This window comes from Cheilinus undulatus, linkage group 7 (genome assembly GCF_018320785.1).
Source record: "Cheilinus undulatus linkage group 7, ASM1832078v1, whole genome shotgun sequence".
In the NCBI taxonomy this organism is placed as follows: domain Eukaryota; kingdom Metazoa; phylum Chordata; class Actinopteri; order Labriformes; family Labridae; genus Cheilinus; species Cheilinus undulatus.
The window spans coordinates 34,990,502-35,009,628 of NC_054871.1; the positions used below are offsets into that span (position 1 = coordinate 34,990,502).

The window sequence follows — 19,127 nt, forward strand, 5'->3', positions numbered from 1 at the left end:
GCACTTAGAAAAAGCCTGAGGCAGGGAGAGAAGCAGTAAAACCCAGAGCAGATCAGGCATCAGTGACAACAGAATGACATTGATTAAGTCAAGCAGAGTAAAGGAGGAGCTGGGGTGGAGGAGGGTTACAAAAAGAGGCTTGCAGAGGGAACAGCAAAGAGAAGCCAGGCTAGAGCAGTTTTTATTAGTTGGTCTGAGAGAAAAAAGCCAATAGTGTACTTAGAAGCAAATCAGCCAGACGTCAGCTGACAAGGCCTTGCATGAGATCAGCTGATTTCAATTATATGGCAGTACTCAGCTCCGTGGCCTGCCTGAACTAATGCTTGATTGCTTTTTGGGTTTTTTTTTTTCAGTACCAATGGGTCTGCGACCTTCTGGTCAGGCTATAATTGTGCTAATACTGTGTAGTCTAACTGACCTTAATAGTCCTCATCAGATTATCCTCTCTGTCCTTCTCATTCTAAAATAAGAGCAACAATTACAGCTCAATCTCCATCATTCATCTGCCAAAACACTTAGCTCCAAGAGGCATGGAGTTATGGCAACATCAACATAATATGTATTTAATACCTCCTCATTTAATAGATGCCTGATCCAGTTTGCGTGACGGTATGATTATCAGCTGGTTTATGAGTACTACAGCTCACCAGGAGGGCTTGAAATAAGAGATAGGAATGGCTAGGGGAATGGGGGTTGACTCAGCATTGTCCTTTTATCAGTGGAAATTAGTCATGGAGAGTGAGACAACACATGCAACAGGAAATATTTCACCTTGGAGGGTGCATACAGAGAGAGAGAGAAGTCCACATCTTGCCTGCCAACCGTAGTATTTTTCACTGTCAGGGAGCAGGAAGAGAACAGGCTCAAAAACAAGATAACAAGGACTTAATGCTGGGTCACTGCCTGTTAGAGAAGAAAGCAGCAAAGGTGTATTCATGACAGTCTTCTCTGGAGAAAATACATTTTTAGGGCTAGCAAACGATTTAAATTGTAACTCATGACAAATTTCAAATTTTTTTGTGTTTAATTGTGATAGATCTGTCCTTTTTGTTGCATTTTGATATCCCACTATTTTGCATTTAAAACATAATCATAAACTGTGGGTTATTGACTTCCTGTTTGTATTCACACCCTCTTTTTTTTTTTTTTTTTTTAAGAAAATGTAATGAACTTTGGCCAGATCAAACATTTTAATGTGAACTTTACCACAGAAAAGGGAATTTGTTATGGATTTAAAAGGAAATTTTGCAGTCATTTGGCCAAAGTGCACTGAAAGGGATAATAAAGCATGCGATTTATAGCAATTATGCACCATTAATGCATTAATTTCTACAGCCCTATCAATTAAAGCTTCACTTGCTGAGGTTAACCCTTGTGTTCTTTCTTATTTTGTCCTTCCCTACAGTTGATAATAACCCCTGCCAGGCCAAACCGTGTCTGCATGGGGGGAGCTGCCTGCAGGAAGGAGACGGCTATAGCTGCTACTGTCCTGCCGGCTTTTCTGGAGAGAGCTGTGAAATCGGTAAGTCACCACCAGGTCAGGGAGACCTAAAAGGTCACATCTGCCCACAGATGCTGTGTCACAGTGGGACATAAGAGGAAAAGAGAGAGGCATATGTGAGGTTGACATTTAACCAGTAGCTGATCAGTGAACTCTGGAGGACAGTACCAGTTATATTGTGTTGGTTTGGGGCACTTTTGTATGTAGGATTCTGGATCCAATCTGAGTGTATTAAAACTGAAAGGAAGGATTTCTGTCAGGTCCTTTAGTTGTTTTGTTTTTCTTTAAAGCAAGTATGAATGAAATTAGAGTGAGATTATCTTCATGCTGCAAGTCAGCAATACAGATATGTTGGGAGACTGCTGTCTTCAAAATAGCTGTGCACTGTCTTTGTGTTGTGTTTGTGTTGGCTTGTGTTTGAATGAGTCTGTGTGTTAGACATGATCAAAGGACGAACAGGGCACAGAGGAGCTCTGGTGTCAGCGAAGGGTGGAGCAGCTGCTCATGTAGCTGTAGATAAGGAATAGCAGGGAATCAAAGACAAGGCAAAGTTGATGTAGCATCACGAGAAAAGATCAGAGTAACATCCAGAAACATGACGAAGCCCAGCGGGGATCCTCTGAGCTCCAACACATCACAGCTGGTGTTGGTGGCTATGAGTCTGGACTACTGATTCGTGGTCCTAAGGGTCACTCCTAATGGAAGGAGGTCATAGGTATGAAAGCAGCCAGGCTTCTAACAGACGAGATCACATCACCCCTATTCTAGCATCTTTACATTGGCTTCCTGTTAGTTTTAGAATTGATTTTAAGATTTTACTCATTACTTTTAAAGCACTTAAGGGTCTGGCTCCAGTATATGTAACAGAACTTCTAACCCCCTATGAGCCAGCCCGCACCTGGAGATCCTTGGGTGGGGGCCTCCTGGTTGTTCCAAAGTCGAGATTTGTAACTAAAAGTGACAGGGCCTTTCCCATGAGGGCCCCTCAACTTTGGAACGACCTACCTGAGGAGATAAGGCGTGCAGAAACAGTCACTGCTTTTAAAACACTTCTTAAAACTCATTTTTATGGACTTGCTTTTATGTGATGTCATTTTCTTACTCATTCTTCTTCCTTTAATCATTGTTCTACCTTTTATCTCCACTTTTATAATTACATTACTGCTACTTTTGATACTTTATTATTATTGTTACTATTAATTCTTTACTACTTCTGATTCTTAGCTTATTTTAATGCCTTTTGCTCTTCTTATTCATGTTTTAATATCCCTTAATCCTCTTACTGTTTTGATTTTCAATATCCATGATCTTGAGTTTTTATTTAGGCAGTTCTTACTGGTTTTTGCTTTTACCTTCTTGATGCTTGTATCACTTTAGCGTCTTCCTTCCTCATACTTATTCTTTTACATTTATTTTTCCCTTTACGATTTTACTTCTCTTAATCTTTTTAGTTCATATTGCTTCTCTTTTATTTGCCTTTTAAAACTTCAGTCCCCTTGGTCTCAGGTTTTTGTGGTTGGGTTCGTATGGTGGCCAGGTACTCGTGGGTTCGTACGATGTCTTTGTTTAATGACGTCTCAGGTTGTCTCATCATGGTATATCTATGCTTGTATGACTTGCTCGGACTTTTAGCTCTAATAATGGCTCAGTGATAATGTTGAACATTTAGTCTGGGTTTTGATCTTGTTTAAGTTCTCTTATCTTGAGTGTTCTCTTGCTGTTGTTGTTTTGCTGTCCTTATCTCTTGTTGGGTTCTGCTGCTTTGTTTTTCTGCATGTCAAAGCACTTTTTACACCCTTGTTTTTAAAAGTGCTATATAGATAAAGTTATTATTATTATTATTATTATTATTATTATTAATAATAATAATAATAATAATAACAATAAATATAATTTTGGCTCTGATAATCAAAAGATTCATATATTTTGCTGCTTTTCTGTATGTCTGGAACAAAACCACTAAAGATTGATCCTGCTGGCATTGGCTCAGTAATTTATGAAAATGCATATCACTTGTTCTGGGCTGATTATTGTGATGAAACTCATTTTCTGATATTTTTTAGCAATTAGGAAAAGAAAGTATTGATGTTTCAGCCTCAGTGTGTTTCTAGAGCACGCTCGTTACTTCTACCTTTATTGTCTGTATGTTATGGTGTTGATGATGTTACTAGGCAGCCTTTTTCTGATGTTTCCAATATCAACTGTGACTAAAAGCAAAATTTTAATTGCCTACAATGACAAATGCCTTCTGGGGTGTATTTGGCTTCAGATTTCTGCTTGTATATCCTTCAGTTTGTTGTTTGCGGCTTAGATTTTTTTTTTTTTTTCATTCCCAATTTTAGATACATCCACACAGCCCAAAGTAGCCATGTAAATCCATTTTCTGGAAAAATGGGGTAGAGCTGCAGCAGACCCAGAGGCTGTCTGCTGGGTTTGGTTTGTAGCTGCAATTATTTGGTATGAAATGTTTTGGAGCTGCAGTATTAGATTTGTGTTTCTATGGCTGGTCTCTGGTCATTATTTATGAGAGACTGAAAGAACCAAGCAGCAGCCTCTGTGATCATTTCCTGCATCCATATTTCCTGGACCCTCAGTCAAGCCACAGACATTTGGTAGTACTCTCATTGAAAAAGGAAAAAACTATATATTTTTTTAAACTGTATTGAATATTTCAAACCTTGTGATAGGATATAAGTGTCAAAATAAAAAGCCAAATTCTCCAGAATATTGCCCTACATTGATTTTCTAAACAAAAAAAGAAACAGATAGGCTTTCATCATTCCCTGCCTGAAGTTCTGGAAGTTCTTGGTTGAATGCTTTGTTTCATTGAGAAAGTAGCCATCAGTCATCCTTTTGGGAAAGACAGAGACATAGAGGGCATGGTAAAGCTGTGACAACCACACAAAACTAGAAAAAACAGCAAATAGAGACATAAGTCTTCCTCCTGGTGTTTAACATCAATTAAGAGCTAATAGCTGGTATCTGTGTGGTGCAATTAGGATTATAATGCAGGCTGTGTTGTGAGGTCAAAAAGTAAATGATCCTCTTAAAAGAAGGAAATTACCCTGATCAGGCTGTGTTCCTCTCCTGTCTTTTGACCCCCTCTTCCTCTTCATCCATCTTCCTCATTGGCCTGTGTGAATAACCTTCCTCCATTTGTTCCATTGTTTGCATGCTGAATAAGAAGAGATAACAGTGGCTGAGAGATTCAACCATTCATCACGCCCAAATAACCTTGCAGAGCAGAAGGATTTGCCAGCCTCCATGTCTGTCATCAGGTAAATTCATCTTGCAAAGCTCCAATCTACACTGTTTGTGATGAACTAAAAATGGTTCCAACCAATTAGCCTCATTATAGGAGAATAAGGCCTAAGCTACGGGTGGAGTTTAAAACCTTTAGAGATTAAGGAGGCAGTGAATAAACGGCATGAAAACCTAAACAATTATGAGACAAATTTTGACCCGCTTTTCTACTCTAAAGCAATGTCGTTTTTCCAAATAAATTATGCAGATTCTAAAAAAAAAATTTGCACTGTGAAAGTCAGCAGTGTGTATTTTTCTGTCCTCTGGTAAACAGTGATTTATACTGGAGTGGAAGATTAAAGGCACCTTTACTCACAGCCAGGAAGTCAGTGCTGTTTTGTTTCAGTTTCATACTGCGCCAGCCAAGTTTACTGGGAAGAGGGGCCATCTTTTCATTCACTCTATGTTGAATAGTATTAATAATAATATTAAAGAGACACTTGAGATGAACTGTGAGAGGGATTAACTCTCCTTGCAGATTTGCTCACATGTTTGTCATATGGACTGCCTGGAGGAGTAATTTTCATGTGCTGATTGATCCAAAGCATTTATAGCCATATGTGTTAGATCAGAGGAGGCTGTTTTATTAATGTTTCGTTGGGCTGAAGTCCTGTTAGACTGTAAACAGCTCTAGTTGTATGAGTAGTGTATTTACGTTCACATGGACATGTCAGTCTGACTGCAGCCAGTCTCCCTCTCTTACAGGATACCTAAGGCAAAAACGACTAGCGCTGGCTACAGACAGACATGAAAAGAGGCAAACATTATGTGATGCTGGCGAGGAGAATGTTCTTGCTCCTCTGCCTTCCCTAAAACTTAAACAGCCTTAAAACGATTGTTTTGATTGGCCAGTTCTGTGCCCGTCAGGAGAGAAACTTTGAAAAATCAAACATTATTTAAAGAAATATCTGCAGCAATTTTGCTGAGCAAAATTACGTTTCTGTTATAAAGGCTTGCATTGGCTTACTACAGACTTGAATAAAAATAATTTTGTGCAAATTATTTGCATGAAAATAACACACTTTGTGTGCCAGGACCTTAAGTTGTTCTAAGAGTCGATAGTGATGGCAGCTGCTAGTACACTAGTTAGCTTGGTTAGCTAGTTAGCTTTATATGTACAGTATAGCAGCAGTTTTATGAGAACTGAACCAGATTTCTGTTTGAAATAAGGAGGAAAAAATAACAAAAACAATGATGATATATAAATTATGACTGCTGGTGGAGCGATTAGCTTGTATGTAGCCACAGTGGCAGTTGTGTCAAAACAGGACTTTTCCCTATTAAAACAAGACCAAAGAGCCACACTTTTCATAATGGAAAAGATGTTTTTGTCTTTCTCCCACCTGCTTCAGTATGACTTTGCAATCGCCCTGGTTGAAGCTGTAGTAAGACAGCAGTTTGATCTGAACTGGCCTACCATTTCTTTTAAAATAAGAGCAAAGAGCCACACTGAAAGCTTCTTTTGGCAGAAATGTTTTTGCACATTCTCTGACCGCCTTCAGCAGAAATTTTAGTCACAGAGGAGCTCCCAAAAGTTCACAAACTATGGCAGTGTTAGCCTGTAGAGCACAGGGTAGAACCGGCATTGTGCTACCTACCACCCCATTTTGTCTTGTCTTGACTGTAATGAATGTGATGGACAGAACATTTGTCCAACCACCTTCTGAGAACTTTTTGAAAAGTCCTGGTGTGTCAGGTAAACACTCAAGAGGTCATTGTGTTACCTTTTTTTTTTTTTGCTCAGACTTTTCAAAATTACCTGAATGATATAAGTCACAAACAACAGTTTGCTACTGTTGATAAAACATCTGTTCTGTCCTTGCTTAACCTCACAAACAGTCATATTCATTCACATTTACAGAAGGTTTCAAAAACTCTTGGGTCATCAGTGCATGCAGCACAGTCTCCACATTGGTTTTCTGCTCCACATGAAAGTCATTGGAAGCTTTTTAAAATCATATTCCACCTACCCACACTGTTTGGCCTCATATCCAATCATGATCATCTGTACCCACTTTGCTGCCTGACTACTGGTATTTTATTTGCATTGTATTTCCTTTATTGCATTGTATTTCTCTTTTTTTGTGAAGCACTCTGTAACTTTTGTTTTGAAAAGTGCTCTATAAATAAAGATTATTATTATCATTATTATTATTATTATTATTATTAGATCTGAGTTTTCCCTCCCACTTCCTCTTTCCTGTGGTCTCCATGTCAGCTCCAAACGTTTTTTTATTCTTATCATCACAATTATTTTAATCAAATAGGTCTCTGTTGCACACATTTTACCCCCTTCATGCTTTCTATTTCAAAACATTTATCAGTTCCCACATTCCTCTTTCCCTCTCTACCTCCTCTTTCTTTACTTCTCTCTTGTTCTGTATTTCCTGTCAAAGGTTACATATTTTTTATACAGAAACATTTATGTACTCATGCATCAAATGAAACTTATGCAGGCTCACATGCTCACTCACCTGCATAGTTCAATTCTAAATGTGCTCTGCTCACTAAAGTGTGAAAGAAATATATTCTGTTTTTTCCACTCGTCCACACACACCTTGACTCAACAAGCACATTCACACACATCTCTTTGAGCCTGTAAATCCAATATAAGCTGAGACTATATGAAGATAACACATAAGTCATGTTTAAAGAGGCTGAGAGAAATGCCTTGGCTGAGCTGCTCTAGTAATTCATCCTCTGAGACCCTCTCCTCTCACATAATTGAGCTTGAAAGATTCATGAGATTGAAGCTATTAATATCATCAACCACTAACCTATCTCACCAGTGTGTCCACAGCCCTGAGCGATGAGGTCAAAGAGGAGGATGGAATGGGTAAGACCAGCTGTGGCTGAAGATAATGGATGTTTTATGTAGACACAGAGGAATTTAGAATACTTTCTGCAGATCTTCAATAATCACATGCTTTAAGGGGAGCACATATGCCAATTGTGTCATAAATGCAGATCACTGTAGGTGATAAAAAGCAATAGCTTAGCAATGGCCAAGTTGTTGGTTCACTTTTTAGTGAAATGCCTTGCTGTTTCCTCTACTGAGAAAGAAGAGAGCGGCAAAGAATAAGTTTGAGTTCATGAGATCGGAGTTTGATACATTTGCTGACCCCTTAAACTACTGTTTGGGTTTTTGCCTGTGGGCGGCTCTCAGAACATCATGTAGACTCTTAAGATGTACCCGGGGCTTTTGGGCTAGTCTTGAGGTAATATTTCCCTGTTCATCCTAACATCTTAGTAAAAGAGAGAAAGTATTTTCTCTATTTTCATGAGACATTCCAGGATGATCTTTTTTCCATAAAAGTTGATCACTGATTGGTTGTTTTATGTTGCAAGAAGCTCTGAGGTGAGCTCACAGAGCCCAAGGCTTGTGCTGTGTTGTCTGTATCCTTTTGTGCCCGCTGACCCTGATCCCTTTGTAATCCACCTGCAAACTCAGAGGACAGAATCTACAATAGATAGTAGATATACAGTATCTACACACAAACATAGAGGGACACAGCCCATGTGTACATCCAGATGAACACAAGAGCTTGCATGTTTACAATGCATGAGAAACTGAAGCATACTTTATAATCTGTGAAACATCTATTCTCAATTAAGTAGTGGTGTAAAGATATAGTGATCTGAATTTGATAACTGATCTTTATATATAGATCTGAGATCATTGGTCTGCTAAGCCCTGAATTGGTAAAAATGTGACATGAATCAGTTGAAACATCAACTTTAAAGTTAAAGATCAGTTCACTGAAGGCTGGCTCAGACTACTAATTCAGCCATTTTGACTGATTTCATCGTTGCCCAGACTGAGTGTTGGGAACTACAAATGCTCTTGTAGTCATTATCAACGACAAGTCCAAGACAACCCTCAACCACAATTTGACAAGACTAGAATGTCCGAATTTTTCTTGGATCAATGTCTGGTTTGACACTCGGACCTGAAGTTAACAAGACGTATCCTGATGCCTACCAATAGGATAGCTTTCCTCTTAAATTTTATGTAGACATACAGTGTAACTGTATGTATCAGCAAGGCTAATTGGGCTTAATTTCCTTGAAGTTATAACATTTATACCTCATGTTGGAAGATATCCAATCTTTATTGTCCTCCTCTTCATAAATCAGAACAAGTCTATAAATATTATCTATAATTCATAATCCAATCAGTAATTGTTTCCTGTTTGTTGTTTTCTTCTTTTCTGAGAGTGCTTCTGTTGTAGCTATGATTGACACTCTTTTGACCTAACATCCAATCCCAAAGATTTTCTTTGCATAGTCTGAAGTTGCAGTCTCGAAAGAAAAACAAAATGTGTAGCCTGAGTTGACATTAAGGCTCTAACCCTGCTTGTTATCCCTGCAGGCTCTACCATGCTTTGGCTCAGCATCTTTAATCTTGTGCAGTTCTACATAAAACTGCAATAAGCAGCAATCCTTTTTATAAGGAGGACATAAACAAGACCTCTCCTTTCTGATCTTTAATGCAATAAAGGTGTCAGCAAAGTTGTGATAATCATACCAGAAACAAAACTCATGGAATATTATGTGAGAACAAGGCCACAAGGCCAACATTTCCTCCACCATATATGCTGCCACAAGCCTATTTATCTGAGCTTTTTTGGTTACCTGATGCTGTTGTTGGAAATTGACTTTGGCTGCTTGGTAGGCGTTGGCATCATGAAGTTGAACATGAGCCTAGCTCGAGATGACTAGAGGTCTTTGGCTTCTAGCTTTGTGTTAGTATGCTGCCTTTGGAGGTATAAACATTTGATACAGAGTTCAAAACAGTCGAGAGTCATTTCTGGACTGGACACAGCTTACACTTCACAGTCACATTCTTGACCTTTTGTGCAAAATTTAAAGTAGTGTTCATATCTCCACGCATCTAAAGACATCCTTATTTAAGCTGCTTTGCCATTTTCTTCTCCCACCTCCACGGACTTGAGCTAATGTGTCAGTCTCCTGAATCAGCGAGCATTGCGTGAGTGTGCATTTAAAGGGATGGTTGATTTGTTTTTTCTGTGTTCCTGTTCTACACATAGTTGACATATTTACAGTAATGCAAGTAACAAGATTCTTTATTTATTAGTAACAGTAATTTGATGTATGAATTATCAGCAGTATTGTGTAGCACAACTGTGTTAACGACAAATGTAATGTGATTACTTTGTACCTTGTTACACCCACCACTTCGAAGAAACAATCACTTAGAGCAGGGTCATCAACTCCATTTATACAAGGGCCAGCTTTTTCTTAACATATGCTGAATATAAATAAACCAAGATAAAATCAATATTTCGGTCTAATTCACATGTTATTTAGAATATATGATTTCCTTCCAGAACTTTAAGCCTTTAACAGTGAGTTCACCTGTTCTGCAGACTGCCAGAAGGGGGCGACTGAGATATTTCCGCTACATCATTTTGGAGCTCTCATGTTGCCTGTCACTGAGTTTGATACTAATATGATGTGTTGTGATTAGCTAAAACACATGCAGGACACTTTTTGCAGATTCTCAGACAGAGAAATTGCACTCTCAAAGAGCCTTAACGTGGAAAACTGATGGGAAAAATGACAGTTTTAATCAAGATAAGACCATGCCAACTTACAGAAATACTTTATTGATAAGATGCTAGACTGAAATTTTCTTTGAAATGTGGGAAAAAAGGTAAACAGTGGCATGCAATATTTTTTCCTTCTCAAATGTTCCAATGAAGCTCCAAGGGCCAGATGGGAAGCTGTGACATACCACCAGTATATAATCACTGTCTCAGAGTGTTGTGATTGGTTATTGTGGTCTTAAATTTGTAGTCTGAAAAACCAAAACCATCAGCTGTGTAGTGCTGAACTGTTTCTCTCAGGCACAAAGTCCTTACAAAGACTGATTCAACCAGCACATTTATTTAAAAAGCAAAGGAAGAATTGTCTACCAGTGCTCCATAATAATGCTTCACACTCTCCACATAAAGCATTACCATTAATGACACATCAAATCACAGTCTATTGAGTGCGGTCTGCTGTTGGATGAGTGTCAGAAACACAGGAAATGTTCATGTCACACAGTGAAAAAGCCTTTCAGTGAAACCACATCACAATCATTTCCATTTCAAAGTTGCTATTTTTAGATAATACTGGCTGTGGTTTGGCTGCAGTTTGTAAGAAGGCTGACCAGATCTGTCACTGATGTTGAGTGATGGCAGTGCAGACTTAGAACCAGTATGTTTGTTAGAGTGTGCGTCTTTTTCAGATGTGGTCACAGAAAGACTGATTGGAGGTTTGCTTGCATGCATTTGCATTTTTCTTTTATGAAGCTGACAGAGAAAGTCTGCCTATGTTGGATAAATATTGTCCCTGCCGACCCTCCACTCTGTCAGATGTGAAGTCTGGTAACATTTACTGGTTCAAAGGTTCTCTGTAATTGATCAAAACTCTGTTTGGTCTGTTTCTGTGACATTTATTCTGCAGAAAAAAATGTGCCTTTCCTTCCCTGTAAGAACACACTGGGATTATATTTTACCAGCAGGTAATGAGATTTGATTTGTTCTCTCTTTGTCTGCTGCTTGGGTTTCTCTTAATGTGTTTGCATCACAAATCAAAATCAAAGTTGAAATATGTATTCACAGAAACATCTCAGATGTGTGCACATTTATTCTTTTAGGTCTACTTATTCCATCACTCACAGCTGAAAATATTTTTTCTCATTAATGTCTTTCTTACTCTCCATAAATTTCTTGTTTCAGTCTGTTCTCTTCATCTTCTCACTTAATGAGACACTGTGTGACAAGGTTTTTCACAATTTGCAGAGGCAATTATGTCAGACATTTACAGAGACAGAACTCCCTCCTTTGGAAGTTTCTCTCATGTAAAACAGATCTGAGACTATCGTTTAAATGCAGATGCTGTGCTAAATTCCACAGCTGTCAGTGTTTCTTCACACAGTCATTATTTGGACAGAAAAAGACAGTTGTCTCTATCCTCTCAAAAAATGTTTGAGTGTTCTTGACATTCAGAACAGACAGCCAGCATCTCTATTCCAGCATTTACTGGCACACTCTTAAAGCTTGCTGGGAAATTGCAGTTATTTTTGTCAAAGCCATCAAATGGCAAGTAAAAGTATCTCAAATGTTTCTAGTTTTGACATTTATTGTATTTATTTTTTGAGCGAAAATCAGTGTGTTTGGTTTAGAGATTTACAAAAGCATTCGCAAGATACCTCAGTGCTAAAGGATCAAAAATATGACCTTGGAGTGTTAGGACACAAGTTCACCAGCACAGATCAATCAGGAGAGACTTAATATGAGTGAACAATGATTTATTTTACACGTTTTGGTGAAAGGGAAACATGAAGTGTCTTTGGCCATTAGACTCCATAGTGATGACTTCATGTAATTAAAAGAGTAGTGAGGCCAACTGGAATGGAGGTGGCTGGGGTGGAGGAGCAGCTGCCACTGAAATGACAGGCTAGCTGCAGAAGAGAAGACGACAGAGTTCAAATGTGACTGATGCATGATGACTTGTCAAGTGAGGCTGAGGGAGAATCTGATTAGTTTAGTACTGAAGAAAGTAAACACCCATAATCAGCTGATCACTAGAGCGGGGGGAGAGAAAAAATGAATGAGTGGTGAATAATGATGGGTAAGAAATAGTCTTCCTACTTGAGCTAGGTAGGTTAGATAACTTCCTGGATATATTAATAAAAGGGAAAATCTTTTATTTTCAAATAGAGACAACTTTTAAAATCTCTTAAAAAAAAAACTCTGGACTCGCTTTAGCACAGGATGTTGCCATCTAATTTGCAACAAATCCAAAAATTGAGGAGCCAGCTGAAAGTTACAGGTCTCTTGAGACCATGCTGTTTTCTATGGTCTGGGTTTTCAGCCACTAAAAATAAACACCAAGTTATAATGCAGGCCAGTTCTCAGCAGAAGAATCGATTTGTTTCTTCAAGCCTTTATTACTCTCTCAGCAGACTCTCTCCCTCTCTGCTGGACTCCTTTAACTTCCTGCATTAACCCACAAGAATTCAAAGCCATGAAATTACATATTTCAGCTGAGCTCTCATTAAAATATAAAGCATAGAGAGATGTTCATGTTTAATCTATCCTGAGTATCGCTAACTGTGATGAGAACTGAAAGCATAAATCTGACTCTCAGTTAAAAGATGCACCAGAGGTATCAAAGTCATGAAGAGGACAGAAAAATAACAGTCTTTGGAGGACATTGAACATGGTAGGGGTACATTTTGGGCTTTTATGACCTTTATCTGACCTCCCAAGCCCAGGTGGCAAAAGGGACATCTTGCTTACTGGATGCCAGTGTTAATTAAACACTCATCTCTTCATCTCCAAAAAATTCCATGCAGTAATATCTAAATATTTAACCGTTGTTATCTCCTTTTGTACAGTGGGGTGCACCAACAGGTGAGGCTATAGCCTTCTATTGTATGCCAAAAGAAGGCAGAAGTGGGTCACAGCCATACATTGGAGGAATTGGCAGCCATCAAAGTACAGACAACAGTTTAATGCACTGTTTTTTTCTTTACAAGGAACCCCTGGAAAGCTTTTATATGGCAATATCATATTGGCTAGTAAACCCTGTATTATGGTTTAAGATGTGGTTGCCATTGTCACCGTTCATCTGAGACTTTCATCCAAAAGTGATGTTGAAAACAGGAAGAGTAAGTGGAAATGCATCTTTGCATATAGTTTTCCTTTACATGCACAGCTGATGAGATTTTTCTTATAAAAAAAGGGGTATCCAGAAGGACAACTGCCTTGCCATAAAGGCTTTTGTATGCCTCAAGGTAGACAATTTTAAAGGTACAAATATTGAATTAAACAAAATGCAGCAGGTAAAACAATAAAAGGGAGGAAATCATAAGCTATACAATGATTATCATTAGTTTTACTTCTAAACAAGCAAACACTGTCAAGTATGACCAGAATTAGATCCTAATAGCTTTATGATGAAAAACAAAGAATATAGGGTGAAAAATGTGCATCTTGTTTTATTAATAACTCTAATGGGGAACTTCATGGAGAAACTTGGATAAGAAAATCAAAATTTAAAAAATGTACTTAAATCCGACCTATTAAAAAATAGTGATAAAAATGTGTTTTGAACATTTAAAGGTCTGTATCATGAGTTTAGAATATTTTTGTATTAGGGGAGAGTGGGGTGAGTTGTGCCACTTTTTACTTAAAGTGACTTTAAAGTGAGGCCAGGACAGTAATACCTCCAACTTAAGTATGATCATATATTTCAGGGTGTGGTGCATCCCTGGGAACAATAACTTTGGATCTGCAATAAATACACAATATATGATATTTGTGAATCATTTCAGGCAACAGGGCTTTGGCAAAAGATGCCTGTTGACATACATAGAACGCTGTCTGTCAGTTATGTAACATATACGAATAGAGTGAGTTAGGCCAGTTTCTGAACGTCCCATTGTGACTTGGGCCCCTTAAAAACTGAATAAAACTGCTCTTTAATAACAGTGCAAACTCTAAACTGAAATCAGTGTGAGCTAAATTAAACAAATGGCAGGTAAATCAAACACTGATGAGGCATGCCCATCTCCTCACTTCTCCAGCTGCTCTTGGTCCTTCTTTGCTGGGTTCTAGGTGTGTAGGTCTCGGTGTGTGGTTGTGTGGATTTGTTAGGATGGGTGTGTCGGTGTGTGGGACTGGGTGAGAGAGTGTGTTGGTTAGGGTCTAGGTCTGTTGGTCTGGGATTTGTGTCTCTGGGTGTGTGGGTATTTGGGTCTGGTTGTTTGGGAGTCAGGGTTCGGGTTTATCTGTGGGTCTGGGCTTGTGGGTGTGCCACTGGCACAACTTAACCCAGGCCCTTTGGCACAAATCACCCCAGCCCCACCATTTTGAAAAACTAGCATGATCCAGAAGTTTAGAGCTAACATCATGCTAACTGTATAGACTCATTGTGTAGCCTACTAAAGCACCAAAACATGGGTGAAATGTTTTCAAAGTTGTCTGTAATTGTTCAGACACAACAATCAAAAAACCTTGATCATAGATCATAAATGTGATAAGAAGGAGAAGCACTTGAAAAAACAACAAATAGCTACACCTGCAAAAGCAAAGACATCAGTCCATCTTATTTATAGTCAGAGATACCTCTGAACACTTTCTTTAGGCCTCATTCACCTGACAAATCCAGATAAACATTTCATTTTCAGATATTTAAAGTAATTCCAGACTTGTCAGTGGCTTTTCAATAAATACAAGGATTCATTTTTTGCAAGAAGCTAGTTGAACATTTTTTTTAAGATTTGAGATTTTTGCAGACACCTTGTTTTTATCTGCCAAATTTATTAAAAAGAAAACTAAAATTAAAGAGAGAATGCTTTTAACTGTTCAATCTTGTCATGGTTTTTTTAAGAAAATGATTTTTATGGTCTTGGACTTGTCTCGGTCTTGGTCTTGACTCGGCCTCGACCCCCAAGTCTTGGTCTTGTCTTGGTCTCGTTGCATTCTGGTCTTGGGCAAGTCTCGGATGGTGTGGTCTTGAGTACACTAGCTATTAGCTGCCAGAGTTTACCACACAAAAAAGCACACAGTAATATTTCTCCTTTTTCTTGGGTGTATAAAGTTTAAAATGATTATAAATGCTTTCCCTTACAAGTATCTTGGATGAAACTTTTAGGAAAATCTTGTTTTTATTGTTTCTATTTTTTTCTGCACTTGGATTTATTTTGTAATAAACAAGGTGGGTGAATGTTCTGTGATTGGACGCTTGAATCATCTCTCCCTTGGGGAATTTCATCTCTTTTATCTCATATTCACGTAGTGTCTCAACATCTTTGAGATTTTTCTCAGTGTAGTTCATAACTAACCTTGCAAAGCAGATGGATACGCCCGTTTCCTTGTTTTTCACTAGCGAATCCATCTTGCAAAGCTCCCATCTGAACCATTTGGGCCCGGTTAGAAAGTGACAGGACCAATCAGCAACGAGGGGCAGTACTTTCAGGGGCACAGAGTCATGACGTAGAGATGTGACAGAACATTCATCCAATCACACTCAGTTTTTTTCAAAGCCTCTGCCTTTTCTCAAACATTTCCTATTGAAGCTTTCCCAGATGGATGTGTGAAACAAATCCATCTGGCGTGTCAGGTTAGTTCATAACAAAGTTAAATGACAGTAGGTGGCTGTATGTACGGGTTTGGTCAGGTCAAGTCGTGCTCTATAACCCACTGGTTTTGGTGGATCCAGGTATTAAAGGGGAATAATTGTGGGTAACGGGTCGGGTTTTAGTTCTGAACTCTCAATATTAATCATCAGGAATGAATTTGGATCTGCTCAAGGCTTTAACTACATCTGTACGGTTCCCAGGAGCCAACAAGCACAGATCACATCCATGGTAAGTAGGCTAAATCTGTTACTTGTCATTTTTATGTCTTTTAAATACATCTTAAACATAATTATTGACTAATATGCCTCATGTCAATACCAGCACATCCAGAGGGGAACAACTCCATTTGGGTACACATGTAACTGAAGTTCAATCTGATCTATTGAACTGGCAAACAATCAATAAAGAGAACTGGTGACTGACAACACTCTCCTCCAGATTCCTGTTTGCTCTCTTTCTCTCTGCCCTCGCTCAATTATTCATGCCCTCGTGTCAACACGTCTGCAACGAGCCTCCAGATATTCAGTCAGCCAAATCACCCACTACATATCTGTCTGCTCTCTCAGTAGCCTCCTGCCCATTCTTCTCTTTCTCCATTCCTTAATTACCTGTCCTCAAACTGACTGCGCACAGCTTACAAAAAAATAGATGAGATGTTTTGATTTACATATATGTGAAGCTCATCTTGTATATTTATCATTCTTAATCATCGATTTCTAACATTCTCTTCCTGCCTCGTCTGGATTCACTATAAAAATGTCATTGAATAACTTCTAGTGTAGCTTGTGGGACCACGGTTCTGCTCCTGTTTATCCCTCCATCCATTCCTGTGCCAGCACATAAGTGGAGCTCTGCTCTCATCCCCTTCTCAAAGACTGTCAGAGTGCCCGGGCATGATTTTGCTTTCCTGGGTAGTGAGCCAGAAAGTGATGTATACTCACATATGAATTCACAAAAACACACACAGAAACTCACACACACGATCACCTGCTTTAGTTGGATGGCTCTCTGAGGCAGCCAGGTGGGCAGAGTGTGAAGGCCTGCTGTGCTCTGGCTGTCATCACTCTGTTGTAGTTGAGGTGAGGAAGGGAGACACTAATACACACTCTAGGAAAAAAAAGTGTATTCACACACCTGTGAATGAGATTTTATCAAATAAATTGTGTATAATGAATGTGCTATTTCAGTATTTGAGTTGTGTGCATACCAGCATGTTGTTGTGATGGTGTTGAAGTCAAACATGGTCCAGTATGTAACATGAAGAAGAGAGAGGTGAAAACGTGAAGTGTCAGTGTTTGCTGTCTCTTCATGTTGTTATTGTAACAAAAGTAATTTAATAAAACATAAGTATTGCCTTGGTCCAATTCTTCTTTCACTTATACTCTAGTGGTAATTGAGCTCCATCATGTTAGTTTGTTTAGTGAGATTGGTTGCTTTTTTCTTTATTAAACTATGGCCCGGGGGTCAGAAGTGGCCCATAGTCCATTTTTGACTGAAGTTACAATAAAATTAAATATGGCCATCATTAGAACATGAAGCTTTTGCTTGACTGTATTATTTCTGGCCCTTTGCGGTGCTACCATGCTAATCCAGTAAACAAACATTTTGACAAGAAAACATTTTTGATGGGCTTTTTATGACTGAATAGAGACATAGTTGTAAATGGTTAACATGCTCACAACCAAAATAATGTATTATTTTATAATATAATTAATAATGTCCTGAATTACAGCAGTAGATAGCAGTACTTAGGCGTTCCTTTGCTCCACCACCTGCCCTGTCAGGTCTTATTATTTATAAAGGTCTTTATTTAATCAAAGAGTTAAATTTAACACAACAATGCATTGTTTGTATGTGTGATTTTACTCAGACTTTGGAATTTAGTCTGTGACTTTCAATTGCTTGAAAAGTATTTAGGTGTAATGCCACCTTAAGGTGTCTTCTGGCAGGGATGGAGCAAAAAGACAAATGCAGAGTTAGGGAATGCTCTTTGATGAACATCAGTACATCAGCTTTTACTGTAGAACATCCTTTGCCACAGGCCAGAAATGGCTAACTTGGTGAATATCTTCACCCATGGTGCAGAGGTGTCCATTGTCAAAAACAGCAATAATCCACCAAACTTGACCAAAGGAATTCCAGCAGTGGTCACTGTAAAACATGCTACATCTGAACTCATCCAAGAACCTTTAAAATCATGAATTAATCTAAAATCATCTTTAACACTTCTAAACACCTCAGATTTGAAATGGCAGTGGGCGGAGCTTAGCTCAGTTTACTCTCTAAAGAGTTGGACTAACACTAAAAGCATTAAGACTGTCAAATAACCTCATCACTGAAGGCCATTTCACTGAGAATGGAGTTAAAATTGCACTTTGTGAGTTAAAATTAAAACTAAGATATCTACACTCTAGTCTTTTGCTGTGTTGTTTCGTGTCTGAATATGGAAATGGGCCATCAGTGTTTCCCTCTCTGCTCCTGCATGGAGCCAGTGATATCCCCCTCATTACTCAGATCAACTGACTGGTTCCTCAATAAGCTATGGTAGCTGGTTTAAAACGCAGATGTTTGGACATTTCTGTTGATGTTTTGAAGTTTTTGTATCTAATCTGACCCCTTCTCTATCCTCCTGTCTCCTCTATCCCTGCAGACATTGATGACTGTCAGTCTAATCCATGCCAGAATGGAGGAACCTGCATTGATGAGATCAACTCTTTCGTCTGTCTTTGTCTACCCAGCTATGGAGGAGCTACCTGTGAGAGAGGTAATGGAAGCTGTTCAAAAACATATTGCTGTGAGTTGGATTTAGGCAAATGGACTGGTAAATGGACTTGAGCTTGTATGGTGCTTTTTTAGTCATCTGTCTACTCAAGGAGTTTCACACTGCAGAAAACACCAACCCATTCACGCCCGTTTACACACTGATGGCAGAGACTGCATTGGAGCTTGGCCATCAATATCAGCAAATTCCATTCATATGCATCAGTTCACATTGACAAACCACTGGTGAAGCACTGGAAGGAAATTAGGTCTTGCCCATGGACACATAGACATGTGACTGCAGGAGCTTTGGATCATACCTTCAACCTTCAACCTTCCAGTTGAGGGAAGACCAACTCTACCTACCAAGCCAGAGTTGCCTCATCTGTCAGAAAACCTGTG

General features: G+C 38.8%; 1 protein-coding gene across 1 annotated transcript in view; it reads left to right on the forward strand.

The window, feature by feature from the left end:
- Positions 1-19,127, forward strand: part of LOC121512824 (neurocan core protein-like) — a 69,204-nt gene that overhangs the window by 34,784 nt on the left and 15,293 nt on the right. Inside the window, exons 9-10 of the mRNA XM_041792303.1 lie at positions 1,406-1,522; positions 18,616-18,729. Of these exons, the coding sequence (XP_041648237.1) occupies positions 1,406-1,522; positions 18,616-18,729 (231 nt within the window). The remainder of the gene's footprint in view (positions 1-1,405; positions 1,523-18,615; positions 18,730-19,127) is intronic.